This window comes from Hermetia illucens, chromosome 5, assembly GCF_905115235.1.
Source record: "Hermetia illucens chromosome 5, iHerIll2.2.curated.20191125, whole genome shotgun sequence".
Classification (NCBI taxonomy): domain Eukaryota; kingdom Metazoa; phylum Arthropoda; class Insecta; order Diptera; family Stratiomyidae; genus Hermetia; species Hermetia illucens.
The window spans coordinates 14,039,745-14,061,343 of record NC_051853.1 but is presented as its reverse complement, the minus strand read 5'-3'; the positions used below and the strand labels follow the sequence as shown (position 1 = coordinate 14,061,343).

Below are 21,599 nucleotides of genomic sequence, written 5' to 3'. Positions count from 1 at the left end.
CCCTCTGTCGAGAGTGGATTCCTCGCTTTGGCGTCCCTGCAGTGGTCATCACTGACCAGGGAATGCAATTTGAGTCCACCCTTTTCTCCGAGTTAGGCAAACTCCTTGGTTTTAAACGCCAGCGGACTACGGCATACCACCCACAATCCAATGGGATGCTGGAACGTTGGCACCGGACGCTGAAAGCCGCCATTATGACACGCGACGACCCGTCCTGGACGCAAGTCTTGCCTCTCGTCCTGCTCGGCCTTCGTACAACCCGCCGAGAGGAATTTGCTGCCAGCCCCGCGGAGCTGGTTTACGGGGAGAACCCGAGACTCCCAAGCGATCCGGTCTTCGACAAGAGATCGGGTCTCACGGAGTCGGGGTTGGTGCGTCTGCTGAGGGACAATCTCCGACGTATCAAGGCGCCACCACCCTCTCGACACTCGTCCATACCTGCTTGTTCGCCCAAGGAACTGGACACATGCACGCATGTGCTAATCAGAACGGATGCCGTCCGGAAACCGCTGCAGCCTCCATATGAGGGCCCGTACCGCGTTCTCGAGCGGGGAGAACATTTCTTCCAGCTCGAGATCGGTGGTCACAAAAAGGCGGTCTCTTTGTCCAGGCTGAAACCCGCGTGCGCCCCGAAGCAACGTCGTGTCCGCTTTGCAGATTAACGGCGAACGAAGTTCGGGGATCAGTCGCTGAAACCCCTAGGTTTCATCTGGGGGCGGAGTGATGTGGCGCGGCAGGATTCGCGGCATTCGAAATTTATTTCGAATGTTGCGAGTGCCAACGAATAGATGGCGCGGATCTATCCACTTTGCGGATCACGACACGGGAGTGGAGGACCGGCGAGTGTGCCATGAGTTAGGGGCAGAAAAGAAACAAATGAAGGGAGACGTCTTTTTCTGCCTCTAACGTTTGAGAAGCAAGAAGGAGTTCGGTTCTCAACCATCAACCGGAATGGTCGTTTTGGTTTTGTATTTCATCTTAAATTAAAGAATAATTGTAAATAATGTAAAAAAGATAAGTTCTATGATTATGTCAATTCAAACGATTCGCTTTTCAAATATTTTTCTTTTGAATTAAATTAAATATTTTTGTATATAAAAGACAATTTAGTGACAATAATGCAATAGCTTTAATAAAACTGAATAAATACTTAAAGGTGGCTTCCACACTGGCTTTACATGGTGAATCCTTTGAAGTTTGGGAGGTAAATTTAAGGCTGTCTTCTGAAAAGGAAGAAGGTGGTGGAGAACCCGAAGTTCTTCGAGAATGGGCTGGAGATGACAATAGCCCAGAAGGTCGGAGCTCGTGCCATTAGTGCCAAATTCACGGGAACCATTTCACCGGCGACATATCGTTTGAAGTCGCCCAACACAGTCGATTACTGCAGCGACCTGCTGTGTGAGGGGCGTGCCTGCAGACATACAGTTCTCATAAATGATTGCGTCTGTGTTGAAATTCTCACTAATGAGTCGAGCGTATATGTCTCGGATCGCAAACCTTTAGGACGTTTTTGGGTAAACATGTAGTGCCCACCTATAGATGACCTGGAAAAGTATATCGCTTACCTGGATAATGTGATTCTGTGTGGTGGCGCCACACGTTTTTTAATTAGGACAACCCTAATATACTTATTGCAGATATTAATATGTATTTCGGGAGTCAACTGCTCTGTTCTTTTTATTCAAATCCTCTTGTAGCTGTTGCTCAACCTAGACTCGCTTACAAAGAAGAGGGATAGATACATTTCGCTGGCGAGCATAACTGGGTATACCAGATATTCAAAGGGAAACAAATTGTTGGATGAACTGTTACCGAGATTCGAACCTTCGAAGGCGAGGGGAGCGAGGTGAGATTGAGGAAAGCATGGTGAAGCTCAAGTCTTGTTAGTCATATTCCAAGGTTGGAGTGGTATGAATAGCAAAATGCACAAAGCTGTCTGGCGGACCGTATCAACTGAGGTTTAGTATCTGTATGAGCGTTGCTTAGGGGAGTGTCATTTCCCTGTATTCAGCAAGAGTGCTAGGGTCTTGTGTTCCTGAAGTCACCTGAGAAAGACAGGAGTAATCCTAACTCGTTTAGGACCTGGGAATCATCTGGTACAGGAAAGGCGGCACGAAAAAAATTTATTGTCTATTGTATTAGGAAAGACGTCCTTGAAATCTTTGCACATTTCAAAGGCGGATTTTATTACCTAATTTGGTCATCTAGCCTGTTGAAATTTCGCGAGTGTGGGTTGGTTTTCCACCGAAGATAATCATGTAGGACATCAAAAACAAGTGTCAGTTAGTACTTTCAATGGCCGGTCTTAGTTTTAATATTTTTTGAAAAAGGAAGAAGGGGGGGGGGGATGGGAACTGAAATTTTCTTTAACGGACCAATTCTCAGAAACTATCCAACCCAAAATAACGAAACTGTATCTATACGATGTCCATCTACCTTCTATCCTGATATCTACTTAAAACTTGAGAGAATATAGATACAGTATGCTTTGAAACATGATATCCCCAAGTTTGGTCAAAATTGTACAATTATTGATGAAGTTGCAGCAGCTCAAATTAGCCTCTTCCTTTGTTCAGTACTCAAATATACTTTCATAAGAAATACACAAAACCTTTCACACCTGAAGCGTCGAGCTTCCGGTTTTCGACTTAAATATTTAATAATTAAAGAAGATACTGAAAAGTTTGTCAGATGATTCAATCTCAAAGTATTTTATACTTACATTATAAAAGCTTATTGTTCCCATTGTAGGATTCATCTGTCCTGATAACATCTTGAAGATTGTCGATTTCCCGGCTCCATTATTGCCAAGCAATCCAAAACATTCCCCGGTTTTCACTTCAAATGAGACGTTTCTCACCGCATAGTCTTTCTCACCATAGGTCTTAGAAACATTTTCTACCTTGAGCGCGTAGTTATTATACGTGTTGTACTTCTCATCTTTCTTTAGGGAGTTTTGGATAGTTACAATATGTAGCTCTTGAACAGCTACCGGTTGTTTAAAGATTTTTACATACAATCTATGTAGGTAGCCGCCTTCGATGGCGTAATTCAGGGCTATGAAAAACACTCCAAGGACAAATAAGGCAATGAAATGTGGGCGGAGTATCTCACTTGTTATTGGGGATTTGTAGGTATCAATGTAGAACCTGGAGAGGATTTCGGACTGGAAAGAAAAGATATTTTAATTAGCTAAAGTATCTTATGTCTAAAAAGTAAATTTTGTTTAATTTTCCCACATGGGGATATCTTTTGGTGTACAACCTACTCTTAGGAAAATGCACAAAACTATTCGAAATCTATGATGAACCCGTTTTAGTGGAAAAAAGATGGTTCTTCCTGGTTTGGCTACAATTTAGCTTGTGTATGGGGGGGGGAGGCAAGGCCCCTGAGCACTCAGACCCTAGTGACCCATTATACTCGGTATTATATTATAGTTTACCTTATCGAAGCAAACACCATATTTCGGGAATCAGTTTTTCCACTGAAAAAGCGGACAACTGGTTCCCGAAATACAGAATGGAATGAATAAACTAAATTGTAGCCCAAAAAGGAAGTACCACCCTTTCTCACTTGAAATCGCTCTATAAATTTTACGTTCCGTTTACTTACCGCAAGGAAATTTTTGCAAATGGTCACCAAACCATCGGATAGCGCATGTTGGGGGAAAATTAAAAATGCGCGATTCAGGAAGTTTCTCCAGTTCTCAGCCTCATCTGAATCGCCTAATACATCGAATAAAACTATCACAGTTGTGGTTGTAAGAGAAATAACAACATTCAAACAGAATATTGTCATATTTGCGAAACTTGACTCCGAGAATAATTTTTCGAATACATGAACCGCTGGAATCGATGCGAACCTAAACAGATCAAACGCGTGTTAAGATACATAAAAGCAGAGATAAAGTATTTTTAAGTACTCACCCGTACAGGAATAACAACAAGCAGATACCATCTAAATTCGATTTTGCTACGTAAGTAGGAATAGCGAATATTTCGAATATTATTACACATAACAGCAATGCTAGTAAATATACCTAATAAAGTATGTCTGAATTAGTATCTTTTCAATGTTGCACAAATTCTCAAAGTGCTTACAATTGTGTCCCAAAGGAGAGCGACACCCCAATATGTCTCTATTTTGACTCCGCATAGCATTTGTTGGAGCTTCTCACCATTGACTCGTTCGTTTACTATAAATACTGATCCTCCTGCCACTACCAAACTGAATGCAATCAGAATAATCAAAGATATCCCAGAATCTGCAACCTGTTGCAAGCTGTAAAGTTAATAACAATTAGTATCTTGAATAAGTTAGGATAGATTGCTAGAAAGAAGGAGAAGGACGTTATCCTCGTATTCAGATTTGAAGAGAGGATGCAGGAAGATGGAAGGGGTTCCTCCCGCGACCGAAGTTTTCTCAAGTGCTCAGAATAAAGAGATAATAGGATGCCCACAGAATTTGGACCCCAGACCTGTATAATTTTCACTCAGGGTTCCTTTTTGCCGGATTTTCTATTTAAGGCCCTGCTCGTGTTCTACAATCAAACTGGAACGCATCAAAAACACTTTGAGTGCTTAACCGGGCTTGCGCTCTCGATCCTTCCGCACTGGCACATAGTGGAATAGGGTTCGGAGTTTACATCTCCGCTCTACTTGCTCTTCGCAGCAAAGTGCATGCTTCTCAGAAAGTCGTAGGGTGAATTGAAGTTTATTGTCAGGCACCGATAGCAGATGGAGGTATGTGGAGAAGTTTGGATGCATGACTGTATCATTTGCAATTCTTCTTCTTAGCCTTTGTTGTGCTCAATAGCGGGGTCACCTTACTGGATCAGGTTCACTATTTCAGCGAACAGGAGATCCAGACTTAATGTCTATTCTTCTACACCACTGAGTTCTAGAAAAATTTAAACTTTTGCTGTCCAGCAATAATGAATTCAATTTTTCAGGTTTGTACCCGTGAGACGCAGCAGCACACCTATAGGAGAGAAGGTTTTTTAGGAACTAGTTCGAGCGGAGAAAACTTCTCTCCCCATCTGATGAAGAGAGATGTCGGCCCAGAAGATAAAACCGAAGGTAATCAGTGGTCAGATTAATTGCTTATAGTAAATTTTAACGGAGAGGGCTTATTCAAGTGAAGACCACGATGCTACGATTTGAAAGTACCATTTCCAAGGTTTAAAACATAGTTTCTGTGGAGTATGTCGGATAGTTATGAGTTTATAATGACGTCAAAATAACATGGATGAGATATTCCACTAAAGCGATGAGGGTAGCACGAATTCATAAGGATAGGCTTTCAATATCGTAAACCATTTTCGGTGAAATTTTAGTTTATTAAGGTTTTGTTGAAGAACATCCACATCCACATAAAAAATCAGCACATCCTTTCACAACTCAAACCCATAGCTTCCGATTTCCGACTTGTCTTCTAAATATAATTGTTTGGCATTTTTGGGATTAAGGGCTAGCTACCACTTTGCGAAGTATTAGTAAAGCTCGTTAAAATATGAATTCAGACGGGCCTACCGTCTTTAATATCCTTTATGGTTGTGAATCAGCGATATTTTGAAGGATCTTGGTTGGGTTGGACATGTGAGCAGGTTTTAGGATATCTACAGTAAAAAGCAAGAAAAGAATTGCCAGATGACAGTGCCTTGTTTGAAGGGCATTATGATTATTTTGGATTCGACAAAGTTGAGAGTGATCCTGTTTGGGAGAAGAGAAGTTGGAAAGTTCAATCTAGTTAATTCTTTGGCTGCTTGGGAAGGGAGGATGATGACCGTTTCAATCTGACTGACTCTTTAAATGTAGGACGATGAGTTCTAATTGACGCATTGACTGCAGCTCCAATGCTTTGATCAAGCATAGTGAAGTGGTTAGCTTGACAAGGATGTTTGTCTTATCAGAAGGGTATTTGTTTTATTGGGGGACATCATTACAACCTGCAGCTTTGATATTTTAAAGGCGACTGTGGAGATCTACAGTGCATAGCGTCAAGACCCTTTAACGGATTAAAGGTTGGAAATTATGGATCGCGGTCATCTGCAAGGAGAGTGTGTAGAAGCGGGCTGGGAGTAGGCTCATCCAACTAACGAGGACCTACTTGTCTTCTGGTCATGTGCTAGAAGCAAGTGGATCTGGCGGGAGTGATGAGCCGGGGTAACAGCCCGGAGATCGTCCCCTGCACTAGAGGAGGTGTTAATAAGACCTCAAGCCAAGGTAGAACAGCATTCGCCGTGGGCTGCGTGGCCAATGGGGAACTTGGTCTTTAGTATGCGAATTCTGAATACCTTAGGCACTTTCAGTTTCAAATAAGACTCTTACCCTGGTGGCTGGGCTAGCCAGGGTGGACATTCTTCCCGGAATATTCGTGGGACCAAGACATGGACTAAATTTTAAAAATAAAAAACCGACTATAGAGGAGGTGGTGGTGCCAGGCGCATTATCGGAGGACAAGCTGCTAGCATCCGCCAGGAGATAGTAGCCGTCGAGAGCAGCATAGTCGGTGCCAGCCTAGCACCGCTGTGCTGAAACCAAACGCAAGGACTTCCCGGAGCATGGCGACAGATGGACTATTGGTTTCCAGCCTGGAATCCACTGCCTTCAAGGTGGATGTAATGAATATCAGACATAGTACTCCTAACCCGAAGCCCTTAACGTCGGGGGATCGCTCAAAAGTAAAGACCACAAACCGGCTAAAAGGCGAAGGCCATTGGTGTATCGCTGAAGAGCCAGTACCAGAAGGCTATGTACATTCTCATCAAGATCGGCAAGAATAAGGAAGTCGGTATTGTTAACGAGCGGGATGAAAAAGACCTCGCTAAATACCAAGCGATTGTTGAAGAATACAACACCAAACGACTGGCAGACGAGCAGAAGGTGAAGCCCACCGCTCTGAAAAGCAATCGATCACAAGACGAGGTCGAACAAGATCACAGGCGGAGCAGAGTGACCAAGAGCCAACCGATAAGCCACGAACTGCGAAACCCTTCAGCAACGTGGCTAAGAGCAACTTACCTGTGCCGCTAGCGAATGGTAACAAGCGATAAACTAGCACCGGAGTTGTGGACCAGTGTTGAGGCCAGGCTGTCGGAGGTGGTCATTGAGCATCTCCTGGACGCCAAAGGTAAACACACGGGATCCATCCCCTGCTTTGATTCCTCTCAGGTGGTCCGTGGTATCCACGTTATAGCTTGCGAGGACTAATTCTACGAGGACTTTCTCGATTCGTAAGCCGCTAAGATCAGCGACGCTTAGGAGGGCATAAAGTCATCGCCTACGACGAGATTCCCAAAAGACCCGTTACTCGCATCTGGTTGCCAAAAATTCGCATGGATAAGGACAAGCTCGCCCAATCCCTGCGCTTTCAAAATTCCAGGACTCCCATGGACGACTGTGTTGTTATCAAGGAGGAGGAAACCTTCGGTTGGCAGGAAGATGGAGTTGTTTAGCAAGGATTTGCAGCCATTTTAAATCTTTCGATTTTGGCCAGATATGAAAGTACGGATGGATGCCAATTACGAATTTTCTTTCCTTCCTATTTACTATTTGATCCTGAGCATTTACGCGTGTTACTATACTTAGTCATCTCTAATACTTCGTATCTGACCAGTTTTCTGATTCCAAACAATGGAGATTCGCTCTGTGAGGATCTTGTTTCCCAGTAGAAAGGTTGATTGATCATGTCCGTGAGCTTGTACTCAGCCATCTGCAATACTTCACCTTCGGTCACCTCTTGGAAACCAAACTGAGGAGTTCAGATCTACGCTAAATTTATCTTGATTTTGTCTTCATCTTCTGCTTTTTATGGGGAAGCAGGAATAGACTTATCTGCAACATTTAGTTCCAGCTAGTTGATGAGTCTAACCGTTCGGGAGCAATACGTGGCGTCCACGAGAAAGTACCAGATCCTGGATTGATCCCTTAGCACCTTGTGACATTTTTCACGTGGGGGAGATAAACAGGCTTTGCCGGTCCTTGGAACTATCCAGCATTTCATCTTCTCACATGCTCTTCACCACGGAAGATTATGAGAGACGGCGTTCAAGTCAATCAAACACCACTTGATGTGTTTGATTATATACTTTAGGAGTCAAAAAATGGCAATATATTCCAAAGAATCAAATCAGAGATATCGTCTTAATCAAGGAGGACAGTTCACCACATATTTATTAGCTTACGAGGTCAGTTTTAGCTGTACGCCTGGGCAGCGGGGGACTCGTTCGCAATTTCTAACTAGAAAATTAAAGAACTTGGGGATGTTATGCTTCATCATGTAGTCAATATTACTGTAGACGCTCCCAAAAAAGAGATTTGATACTGGAGCTGAAGAAATCTCCGGGCAAAACGACTGAAAATTTCCGCTCTGAAGTGGACAAGTCCTTAGGGGAAGAGGCACAAGTACGGGCCAGAAAGCGGGAGATTGTGATACAATGTAAAGACGTTGGCGAAATCACAACTAAGGAGGATATCCGCGAGGTCTTAGAAAAGCAGTTCGGACTACTTGGTTTGCAAGATGCTCTTAGCCTCGCTGTTCAGATCAGACCCGACTGGTTTATAAACGTATTAACATGCGCGGTAGATAGAGTCGTCCTCACGCGGTAGAAAGGGCAAAAACTAGTTTTGCTGCCGAAGCCGAATAAGCAACCAGGACACCCATCATCATACCGTCCGATTTGCCTTATCAACAGGTAGGAAGGATGCTCGAAAGGGCCATCTACAATAGACTTCACCCTGACATTGAATATAAGAATGAAATCGGAGTGACAATTTGAATTTCGGCAAACCTACTCAATGATCCACGCAGTAGACGTTGTTTTAAAGCTGGCTCGAGACGCATATCGTCTAAGAAAAACTATGCCGTGGTGACCCTGGACGTCAAAAATGCGTTCATTTCAGCCACCTGGGAGTGGATAAAAAGCTCACTGGCTAAACCGGTATCCCTAGTTATTTGACTAAGTTCCTTGAAAATTACCTCTTTGATAGGACAGTTTGGTACGATACGGAAGAGGGATCCAAACAGTACACCGCCACCGCAGGAGTAACACAGGGTGCAGTGTTGGGTCCTCTCCTGTCGAACGTAATGTATAATTGCATCCTTCTCCTTACCGTGCCAAAGGAGGCCACGATAATCGGTTTCGCAGATAATCTAGCCATGGTTGTCGCCGCGAAACAACCTGAAGACGTGGAAGTGTACGCTAACGATACCATGAGCGCCATAAAAGCGTAGTTGGAGATGGTTCAGCTTGATCTTGCAGAACAAAAGAACGAGGCGGTCTTGACTACCAACCGTAGGCAGGGAATACGGTTAATATTCGTGTTAGTAGCCACATCATCACTTCGAAGCCGGTTATCAAACACAAGGGACATTTGGACTATACCTGTGAGAAAGCAGCAAATACCAGTGAATCATTAGCGCGGATCATGCCTAATATAGGATATCTAAGATACAGTCGCAGAGTACTTGTGGCCGGAGTGGTTCCCTCCCCAGTTTGGGATGAAGCACTAGCGTATGAGAGACATCATCATCATTCACGGCGCATCAACCGGTATCCGGTCTAGGCCTGCCTTAATAAGGAACTCCAGACATCCTGGTTTTGCGCCGAGGTCCACCAATTCGATATCAATAAAAGCTGTTTGGTGTCCTGACCTACGCCATCGCTTCATCTTAAGCAGGGTCTGCCTCGTCTTCTTTTTCTACCATAGATATTGCCCTTATAGACTTTCCGGGTGGGATCATCCTCATCCATACGGATTAAGTGACCCGCCCACCATAACCTATTGAGCCGGATTTTATCCACAACCGGACGGTCATGGTATCGCTCATAGATTTCGTCATTATGTAGGCTACGGAATCGTCCATCCTTATGTAGGGGGCCAAAAATTCTTCAGAGGATTCTTCTCTCGAAGTTTCCCAGGAATACATGAGGACTGGCAAGGTCATAGTCTTGCACAGTAAGAGCTTTGACCCTATGGTGAGACGTTTCGAGCGGAACAGTCTTTGTAAGCTGAAATAGGCTCTGTTGGCTGACAACAACCGTGCGCGGATTTCATCGATTTTTGACTCTAGATAGGAGAAGTTATCAACGGTCTCAAAGTTGTAGTCTCTTATTTTTATTCTTCCCGTTTGACCAGTGCGGTTTGATGTTGTTGGTTGGTTGGTTTTTGGTGCTGACATTTCCACCATATACTTTGTCTTGCCTTCATTGATGTGCAGCACAAGATTTCGAGCCAATAGCCGCCTGCTCGATCTGGATGAAGGAAGTTTGTACGTCTCGGGTCGTTCTTCCCATGATGCCGATATCGTCAGCATAGGTCAGTAGTTGGGTGGACTTAAAAAGGATCATAACCCTTGCATTTACCTCAGCATCACGGATCACTTTCTCGGGGGCTAGGTTAAAGAATACGCATGTACTTTTTGAGTTCACAGACTTGTTTGTTCCCTCAGTCTTCCTTTTGCCCGTCTGTGAAGTCGCTTCTCCGCTTGCCGGAATTCGTGATAAGTCTCCGCGCGTGCCCGCGTCCTTTGAGAATGCAACATCGCTCATACAGCCTCTATGAGAAATGCAATCATAAAAGTCAACCATTAATTGACTTCGCCAGCAGTAGAAACCTTATCATAAACTTCACATGCTTCCGGCACCGGTACATTTACAAAACAGACCTGGAAATCACTAGACGCTTATACCGTTAACCAAATTGACCACGTCCTCACTAGTAAAAGCTGGGCGTCCAGTGTATTAGATATACGATCCTATCGAGGAGTAAACTGCGATTCAGACCATCACTTAGCGCGGGTGTATACAGCCGCCCTTGAGGGGATCACCTATAATACACGATATTTGCAACTGAGACGAGCATGGGTTCTGGGGAGAACTGAAAGACACCATCAAGGAAGTCGCATAGAAGGCCGTGGGATACAAACCCTGGCAAACGGGAATTGACTATAAAATACTGACCAAAATTCTGCAGAATAGAAAAAGACCATATGCCGAACAACTCATTGGCGAGTACGAAGGCAGTTTCAGTCCGGGTCGCTCCACAACCAACCAGCTTTTAACAGTTAAACTAATCCTGCAAAAGTGCTGGAAATATAACGTTGACGTGTACCAAATTTTTGTCGACTTCAAGCAGACAGACGACAGTACAGGCCGTGGAGTACTGTACAATAAAATGCTGCAATTAGGTATACCAGTTAAACTAGTATGACCGACGAAGATGACTATGGCCAACTTCATCTTACAGAATAGGTTGACTGATCCTTTTGAAAGATATACTAGTTTGAAGCAGGGCAACGGACTGACGCCCACGCTCTTCAACCTAGTACTCGAACATGCTATCCGAGCAATGGATTCCAACACCAGGAGGGCGATTCTCATTAAGTCGACACAATTATTACCATACGCAGATGACATTGACATCATGGCCCAAAAACTGACCGACAGGGAGGAACTTCTACATACTCTTGACACTGTTGCAAAAGAAGTTGGACTACGCATCAATGAGGGCAAAATGAAAATAACGATGCAATCAAGAAAGAGGACGCCACCTCCTTCGAGCATAAACGTAGGGGACCTCAACATCGAATTCGTTGACAGCTTTATATATCTGGGTAGCAGCCTGTGAAAGGAGGCCAATGAGACAGACGAGGTCAAGCGGTAGGTACAGCCAGAGAATAAGTCTTTCTTCTTGATCCTTCCCATGATGAAATCGAAGTCTGTGCACAGAAACACGAAGCTCCGCCTATGGAAAGCCATCATCATGTCGACGAAGCGAGACTATAATGAAGACCGAGAGCATGGTGGGAGCACAATATATACGGACACCAAGCAACTACTGGGCTTCCAAGAACGGAAGATGGGGTCATGTGACCAAGATAATTAGAGGACAACGTCCAGGCGGCCAGGCCCCGACGTCTGACTGTAGTGCCACGATAATGATGATGAAAGAAAAAAGGATGTTATGCTAGTGTTTTCGAATGAAATCGTCCTATAATATATAGAAAAAACACCATGGAAATCCGATAGGCAGAGAGTAGGCTCTGATTTCTGTTCTGCATCCTTCCGCATTGACATCATTAATACCTTTACTTCCGGAAAGCTTTCGACAACGTGACGTGGAGAACGTAGAGGGATTCAATGCACTGTGTCATCTTCCCTCAAACAGCTTAACTCGCTGACAACATCGGGCGAGAGATGAGGTAAGAAATATCGGACTAAAGGTAAATACCAGCAAGACCAAAGTTCTCTATCACAAAGTCCATTAAGGAGTCCAAAAAGTCGACTGGGGTTGACCAAATCCCAACCATTGTCCTTACAAAATGCAACCATAAGTCCCTTCGCTGGAATTATACTTATATCACTCCTATCTCTATAGAGAAAGAAAATCATCGTCTTCCTGATAATAACCGGATTATCTCCATCCTTTCGCCGAAATCTTCGAGCGAGCACTGTAATAGGAACAATACTATCCCAGATTTAATTTTAGGAAAGCTTTTGACAACGTGCGGCAATAAGGACTAGTCTGTAACCTCTACAACATTCTAAGTTTTCATCCGGACCTCTGTAAACTAATTTCCGAAGCAAAATTGGAGATTGAATATAAAATCGAGAGTAAAGAAGGTCTTTATAGCCTTCTACCCCGACAAGAGGACCCTTGAAAGCTAATGGGGTCTCTAGCCGACGATGGTTCTCTGGATGTGTACAGCCGCGCTGACCAAAAAGTGCAAAAGTCCTATTCAAAGAAACCTGTATGCAGGGCCTTGCAGTTCCACCCTAGACCTCCGCTGTGAACAGGCTGTAGCGTGCAGTGCTGTTAAACTATGTGAGTCCGGATGCTGAACAGCAAAGCCCTACGACTATAATAGCATCCTAGACGAGGTGTTTCACAATTTCTGGGCATTCCTTACGAACTCCGCCACATGCAAGCCGAACTTCACCCTTCCAACCAGGGCAAAGTGGAACACAGGCGACGTTTTGCAAGATATTCTTCACCAATGGATCAAGGATGATCTGCGAAGTCGGTGCCAAAGTTCGGACACAAATAGTGAAATCCGAGTTGTACGGTCTCCCCTGCAGGTGTATCCCAAGCAGAATTACTAGTGATACTGGACGCGTCTTGATAACTAGGGCATGATCTGAGCCCCAAGTGTAACATACCCATTCTGACCGATAGCCAAGCGGCAATTAAGACCTTGTACACAGCGGTGACATCCTCTAAGCTGGTGGGGCAGTGCAGAATACGCTGAACAATCTGGGCGACACGCTCAAGGTTACCCTTCCCTGGGTTACCGATCCTAGGGACATAGAGAGGAATGAACGGGCCGATGGGTAGCTGCGGATCTCAGATGGCGAAGGCTCACCATCTGTGTCATGTCAAGGAGAATCGGATGCAAATGCATACAAGATTACGACGGCTTGCACGGGAGAACTGCTTTCCTTCATAAATGCTACGGGCTGGCTCTGAAGATTTAAGCTGGGGAAACTCTGTCTCTTTGATCTTCCCATAATAATCATGTTCTTAGGAGTTTGTTGTTTGTTTTTTTTATCAGGTCAGCACAGTCCAGAACCTGATACGGTAGCTCGGGTAGAAAAACAATATCTGTCACATCTCTAATGGCGGAGCTCATTCAATTTACTTAATCTATTTAAAATCCAAATAAATACTTGATACTCACATAGACGACTGACTCAACTCCTCCCTTCCGAGTTTAAGAGGATGATTCAAAGTCCTTATACTGTAACCAGAGTCATTCATTTCCGCTCTCAGCATATGCGAGTTGAGATCATTCAACCAGGCCATCATTGAATGGTATCCTTTGTTGTTATACCAGACCATATTCTGCGAATCATTGAACGATAATCCTCCATATCGTTTCATATGGTAGTCCTCATACGTCTCCAGCAGCCAAGTGTATGCCTTCCGGGAGGTATTAAAATACTCGCACTTTTCGCAATCACTCTTCAGCTCATTATATGTTCTCAAGGCAAACTGACTGCTATTCTCGTAGCTCAGAAAATCTTGAGTACCATTATATAGGGTCCTTGACAAACTTATGATGTTGTCATGATCGCCTCCAGGGCGTATTTGAAGGAATCCCATTGCAATTATCTCGAAAATAGCTGGCAATAGTAGGATACAAGCTAGGAGCCTATAATTACGGCGGAAGTGTTGCAGGCGCTTCCATAGTAGGTGCCGCGCCACTTCCGACTGAGGTAGGTGACTTCTTAGAGTTAGATCGTTTTTGCTTAGGTCTATCTTTTCATATTTGGTATCGCCGTCAATGTCCCCATTCATGTGCTCGTTCTCTTTGTTCAACGAGTTGAAGACATCTTCGAGATTATTGCTGGAGATTGCCAAATCTCGTATTTTTCCTTTGTGTCGGAGGTTTTCTAAGTGTTCTATTAGTTCAGCGCATCTGTAAAAAAAGGAAGCGTCCAATATTTAATTTGTTGTAAACATTTTCCGAATAAGATATTTACCTATTCAGTTCTCCATTAGAACTGGTGTAAGGTACTTTCACTTCGAAAATTTTCGTTTCGGGATTTTGTGTTATTGTCGGGTTGTCGATATATTGAAGCAAAGCAGATTGAACAATTTCAACGACGTTTGGCTCATCTTCGAAGGCAATGGTTAAGTCAAACCATTCGGTGAAAAGTTTCTTCATGCTCTCGGGGCTATGTTGAGCAATGACTCGTCCCTGATTCATTATCAACACTGAGTCACCCAAATACTCCGCTTCATCTAAATAGTGAGTGGCCAACACGACCGCACGACCTTTTCGTAAGGATTCGACAAGCTCCCAGACTTGTCTCCGAGCTTTAGTATCTACACCACTGCAAGGCTCATCTAGGATAACTAGATTAGGTGATCCTGAAAAAATTGGGAACTGAAATTGATCTTCCACTCTTCCTTTAACACTTCATTGGGCTACATACCAATAAATGCAATCGCCACACATAATCGGCGTTGGTATCCACCTGACAATTTATAAGCCTCATAGTTCTCATATTTTCCGAAGTTCAGGCTCTTCATGGTCCTGGCTACTTCCAGTTCAAATCCTCCCTTCAATTTAATCCGAGCGTACATTTCTAGATGTTCTTTGGCCGTGAGTTGAGGGATGAGAACATTGTCCTGGGAGCATAAACCAATCTGGTCCATTTTGAGGCCATCACATAGGGATTGTGATAATGCCAAATGTCCGGAGGTGGGGGTGATTTGACCGGTTAACATTTTTCTGTAAAAATATAAAGCAATATCCTTCATAAAGACAATATTTTGAGTTAGTTTCGGATGACAAAAAATGAGTCTGATCAAAGTTATGAATGAAAAATTGGCCCTTTAAGGGCCTGTCGCCTCTGCACCCTTAGTAGGACGGCCAACTCACCCCGTAGGATTTGACGTCTTACCACCTTCAATTAAGCTCGAGTAAAACATCGAGAAAACGGAAGAAAAGCAATGACAGTCACGCGATAAGTAATCTCGTTGGCATGAGCCTCTTAGGTTACCCTAGGTCATGGACATTTAGGAGTGAATTCTGTGAAATTAATGACACACCAGCGTGACAGGTGAAGCGGATCTCATACTAATAGTACAGGTTATTTCGTACCGATAATAACACAAGTACGTTCTAAGTTGTGGCATCATTAATTTGGCAGTGCAGGATCAGTTTAGACAAACTCCTGACTAGCACTTTATCCCGGTTTTGAACACAAATTCCCACAAGGCACAACACCAGGACGCTCACATATCGAAAAGGTAGGAAAACCTACGGTTCCAGTGAAGAAGGGGACTTATAGTGAGCGAGTTGCATGTTTCAGTCCAACATCAAATGGACGACCCCGCAATCCCTAAAAAAATATGTTCAGCTCTGGCCAAGCTTTGACCCATAGTATGGGCGTATTTACGCTCAATATAAGCCTCAGTCATGTCGTGTTCTGCGAATTATATAAAGGAGCACTTAACATCTGCGAGCCGCTTCGATCATGCCGCTCCCAGGGCAGATGTGAGGCAGCATTTGAAGATTTGCCTCTGCCCTGGTAAGAAACCGTAAAGCCATCTATGTCTAATAGTTTTAAAGTTTAGGTGCTACCAAAGGGGTAGTAAGTTGCTCTCTATTTGGTCTGCTCCGATATCAAGTGGATGCGGTTTTGGACCCTGCAATCCTAAAAAAAAAATATATTCGAGCCGTGTGTTTCTGGTCAAGGAGGCTTTGTCAGAGGCTCAGGGAAAAGCTCGGCGGCAACGGTCGAGGAGAGGCACAGAGGCAACCGTGTGGCCGCCTAAAAGAAGCCATTCGAACGAGGAAGAAGAACTGCTTTAAACAGCTGTGCGACTATGCCGAGATAAACCCTTGGGGTGAGGCCTTCAGGGGGGTAATAAAAAGACTGCGGAGATCACCCCAGATGACCTGTCCACGCCTTCTGAAACAGATTGTTACCATTCTGTTCTCTCAACACGAAATTAGGGGAAGGTAAACGAGTGTCCAACTAAATGAGGGGTGATACCTGCAGTAACTGTGGAGGATCTGCGGGAAATATGTGGTAGGATGGGTGACAACAAGGCTTCAGGTTGGGATGGCATCCCCAAACATGCTTTGAAAGTAGCTGTGAAGATTAGCCAACACCTTCGAGGCGTGCCTAAAGGAGTAGTACCGTAAAAGGTAATAGTTTTGGCGGAAACGTCACCAATTTCGAGTTTGGAAAAAGGGTTACGAGAAAAAAAAGTACAAGCTTTCGTGATAATGATCTCGGATAGAAATTCATCTCTCCAGACAGAATGAACCTAGTTGGAAAAACACGAGAAATTACGTGCACGACAGAAGTATCTCTATTCAACACACCAAAAACGACAATAGGAACCGGAGTACAATACTTTCCACAGGTTTACTGCCTGGAAACCTAACGAATGTCGGATTCAATTTTTGGAGATATTTTGTAATGAGCATCAATGCTTTCGTCGCTGATTTTGCTATGTCGCTTATGCATGCAAATGGAGCAAAAGTGTGTAGCTGCGATGTTGGCATAATCCAAGTCTTCTTCAAATACGGGTCGATTTGAAGACCACAATCAGAGCCCCGCCATAAGAGCGGTACTGGCTCATACTAAGTGCAGGCTCAGCATTCAAAACAGTGGATGTGAGGCCTATCTAACATCTCTGTCGTAACTAAATGATACGGCGCCCAAGTTGTACAGTTGTTGTAATCTACGGTTGAGCCCACAAGGAACTTTGCCCGCGATATGGATACAACCACGACTAAAAGGGTTAGATATTTGGCTATCAATTTTGGAACTTTACTGTTACCGAAACGTCAACAACACCTAGAATAGGCACTGATCTCACCCCGATGACCTTTGACTATAGAAATAGATTCTTCTTCTTTTTCTTCAGCCTTTGTCCCGTTCACAAGCGGGGTCGGCTCGTCGTGATCGGCTTCGCCATTTGGCTCTATCAAATGCCTGATCTGCGTGCAATCTCGAGGCTTTCAAATCCCCATCCAGCGTATCGAGCCACAGTTGTTTAGGTCTGCTTTTTGGTCGTTTACCATCGACTTCGATGTTCAGACCAATCTTGGCAAGTGAATTCTCGTTGGCACGAATTGCGGGACCATCCCATCGAAGACGCCTCTCGCAACTTTTCCACGATCGGTGCAACCCCATAACAATCACGGATATCCTCATTTCGGATGTGATCTAAACGTGTGACGCCACTAGTCCAACGTACCATCTTCGTCTCCATTACCGCAAGACGCCGTTCATTGTCTTTTATAGTCGGCCAACACTCAGAACCATAGAGAGCGACTGCACGGACGACATTACGGTAAATTTTAGATTTGAGACGTTCGTTGATACGTGGATCTCAAAGAACACCAGTTGTGGAACGCCACTTCATCCAGGCTGCGTTAATGCGTGAAGCAATTTCATAACGCAGTTCTCCATTGGCTGATAGCGTTGATCCGAGGTATTTAAATCGCTCAGTTCTGGGCAGATCACTGCCACTGACAGTGATTGTGCCTGTTTCATGGGGATCGGTCATCAAAAATTTAGTTTTGTTTAAATTCAATCTCAGACCGTGTTGCATGAGGCGATCATTCCAAATAGATTGGTTTCTGCAAATGTGCTCACGCTCCTCGGCAACGGCAGCGAGGGTCCTTAAAATGCTGGTTTTCTTCAACTCGAGCGCGATTTCAAACGATATAAGCTGGACATCCAGGACCTAAGCAAATTAAGATGGTAGGGCTCTGGAGAGTACACCTTTCTCTTTTGCCATACTAACGTGCTTTTGTACTCTGGAAAACCAAGTGGTAGCAAATGCGACCGGTGTTTCGATGTTTCTAACGTCTACCATAAAGCGCGCTCTCCTAACCTGGGAGATTCCGGTTCAGAGCACGGAGCATCGCAATCGTGGAGAAGGATGCTTGCTTCAATCAATAACATGGAGAGGCGTCCTAAAGGTAAAATAGTGATCGTGATGAGTGATCTGCTCACTTTGCTCGAACTTGTGATCGGGGAAATACGGTCGTGGCAACCGCAATGATAATGGTGGGAGGTTTGTTGATTCCTTCAGCTTCTACCGTATCGTAACTGGTGGCGCATATTCCAGCATAGGGCCTGCCATATGATCAGTTGGGTTTCATCTAACCAGCATCGTGCGCGCAATCAGATTGCTTTTTTTTGCGACCAGCAGGAGTTGTTTCCTGAATGTGCACAGCAAGATAGAAGCTGACATTGGCCTCAAAAAGGATCACCATTTAATGTAGCGTACGGTTACGGTCTTGAATGACGTGCTCTAACACACTTCAAGGCCCTGATCCTGACTGGTGCGCCAACGATTATTTTTATTGTTACGTTTGCTTGCGTATAGTAGCCGTCACTTACTGTAGGGTTAGAGAGCTTGGAACCTCCAAGTTCATCATCGACCGCTTGTAAGATCCAGCTGTCGCCCGACAGTGACAAACTTACCTTGCTGTTCGGACTACACATACACTGAATGACCCGCCATCAAAAATATCCTTTTCTCGGGTTATACGCAGATCGTCGATCATGCGATACGAATTGGCTGACCACGGAATCATGGAAGCGGATCGATGAACGGAAAATGTGGAAGGATCTATTGACCGCTGTGAGTCATAGCGTGCGTGATGAGCTCCATTTCTGATACCAAGCCAAATCCAGAGAAGTTCAACGCAGTGTGCGCAATGACAAAGGAAGCGTCCGTTTGAGTGTGTCAATTGGAACCATATCTGCGTGCTCTATGCCATTGCAACGATAATAGCTAAAATAATTCTAGAATGCATTAAAGAACATTTCCAAAGTCTGATTGACAGAGAGCAGGCTGGTTTCCGCTTTGGATCTTCCTGCATTGACCACATCAACATCCTACGGATCATTTTGGAACAGTGCGCGGAGTTGAAATCGTCGCTGAACTTGCTTCTCGCCGATTTCGATAAAGCTTCCGATAGCGTGAGTAAGGTGTGTATCTGGTGTGCCCTAGGCAGGAGGGACATTTCGGAGAAACTAATAGCTATTATTAGCGACATATGATAACGCAGAATGTCAGATGCTGCATCAAGGTAAAACCTCGGAGGATTTTGAAGTTTTCGAGTTGGAGTGCTATCTGCAGGAGGAGCTTTCCAAAGGAACTAATCGTTATTTTCAAAGCGAAATATCAAGCCGCAAAATGTCACGTGCCGCACCGTGCTAAAATCTCGGAGAATATTAAGGTCCAATGTGGAGTCCGTCAAGGTTACACCTGTTACCGACATTATTTCTGCTCTATTTTATAAGTGACGTTCTTCATGCAACCTTACTGGAGGATATGGAGGAATATCTTCAAACACCTCGACTATGCTCACGTCATCTGCTTGCACACTCACCGAGTCATGGACCTTGGCCTAAAGTCCTGGGTTTGTAAAAAGATACACTTAGAGTTAGGCTGAAGATCAACTTCAACAAAATCAAGGTTCCTAATCTAACGGATCACTCTCCCTATCTGCATTAACGGGCAGATCATCGAAGGCATCGATCAGTACAGTCTGCGCCGTATCAACGGAGTACACTGGCCTGATACCAACTTAAACGACGAAATTGGTCGTAGTACATGCTTGACACTCGTACGCAATGTCACCGGAAAGCGAAAGTAGCAGTGGATAGGTCACACATTAAGGAGGGGCGACAGCTGCTTTGCTTGCTACACCATGCAGTGAAATTCACTCTTCCAAGATGGATGACGGGTCGGTCGTCCCAAGGCCATCACAGTAGAGAAGAAGTGGGGGAAATCGTGGGGTGAACTGAAGCGCATTTCAGGTAACTGCAAACGATGGCACGTAGGTGTGGTTGCCCCGCTATACTCCACAAAGGGATGCTCGGCAACTATATATATATATAGCCGTAATAACAGTGCGAAGAGCTGGGACCCAACATTGTGGCTCAGTGAATTCTTTAACCGGGTTATTCAGGAAGGAAGAACACCATCTGACTGGCAAGAAAGTACCACTGTTCCAATATGGAAAAAGAAAGGTAGCCCAGCAGAATGTTCAAATTACCGTCCAATCCGGTTACTTTCCCATACCATGAAGATTTTTGAACGCATTCTTCACAACCGTATTCGCGAAATCGTTGAAATAACCGTGAATCAAGCCGGATTTGTCAAAAACTGCGGAACTACTGACGCAATACACGCTGCGCCGTTACTCATGGAGAAACACCGTGAGAAGCATCGCCCTCTTTACATTGCCTTTCTGGATCTAGAGAAAGCGTTTGACCGTGTACCACACGAACTCATCTGGTATACTCTACGACAACACTTCGTGCCAGAAGAACTCGTGCGCTGGGTTCAATTGCTCTACCACGATCCGAAAAGTAAAGTTCGAAGTATGGCGGGTGTATCAAAACCGCTTCGTGTCTCTGTTGGTGTTCATCAAGGAAGCGCCCTCTCACTACTCCTCTTTGTTCTTGTTATGGACACCGTCACACGGGATATCCAACGTCGAGCGTCCTACACACTGCTTTATGCAGATGATGTTTTCCTAGCATCTGATAGCAAAAATGATCTCGAGCAACTTGTTCAAAAATGGAATGATCGCCTCATGCAACACGGTCTCAGATTGAATTTAAACAAAACTGAATTTTTGATGACCGATCCCCATGAAACAGGCACAATCACTGTCAGCGGCAGTGATCTGCCCAGAACTGACCGATTTAAATACCTCGGGTCAACGCTATCAGCCAATGGAGAGCTGCGTTATGAAATTTCTTCACGCATTAACGCAACCTGGATGAAGTGGCGTTCCACAACTGGTGTCCTTTGTGATCGACGTATCAACGAACGTCTCAAATCTAAAATTTACCGCAATGTCGTCCGTCCAGTCGCTCTCTATGGTTCTGAGTGTTGGCCGACTATAAAAGTCAATGAACGGCGTCTTGCGGTAATGGAGACGAAGATGCTACGTTGGACTAGTGGCGTCACACGTTTAGATCACATCCGAAATGAGGATATCCGCGATCGTTATGGAGTTGCACCGATCGTGGAAAAGTTACGAGAGAGGCGTCTTCGATGGGATGGTCACGCAATTCGTGCAAACGAGAATTCACTTGC

The 21,599-nt window shown here is 44.5% G+C and overlaps 1 protein-coding gene across 1 annotated transcript in view; it reads right to left on the bottom strand.

The window, feature by feature from the left end:
- LOC119656705 (phospholipid-transporting ATPase ABCA1) overlaps window positions 1-21,599 on the bottom strand; it is a 159,659-nt gene that overhangs the window by 23,757 nt on the left and 114,303 nt on the right. Inside the window, exons 13-19 of the mRNA XM_038063215.1 lie at window positions 14,942-15,240; window positions 14,486-14,876; window positions 13,681-14,421; window positions 4,101-4,281; window positions 3,927-4,039; window positions 3,613-3,862; window positions 2,723-3,166 (exon numbers count right to left, since the gene is read on the bottom strand). Of these exons, the coding sequence (XP_037919143.1) occupies window positions 2,723-3,166; window positions 3,613-3,862; window positions 3,927-4,039; window positions 4,101-4,281; window positions 13,681-14,421; window positions 14,486-14,876; window positions 14,942-15,240 (2,419 nt within the window). The remainder of the gene's footprint in view (window positions 1-2,722; window positions 3,167-3,612; window positions 3,863-3,926; window positions 4,040-4,100; window positions 4,282-13,680; window positions 14,422-14,485; window positions 14,877-14,941; window positions 15,241-21,599) is intronic.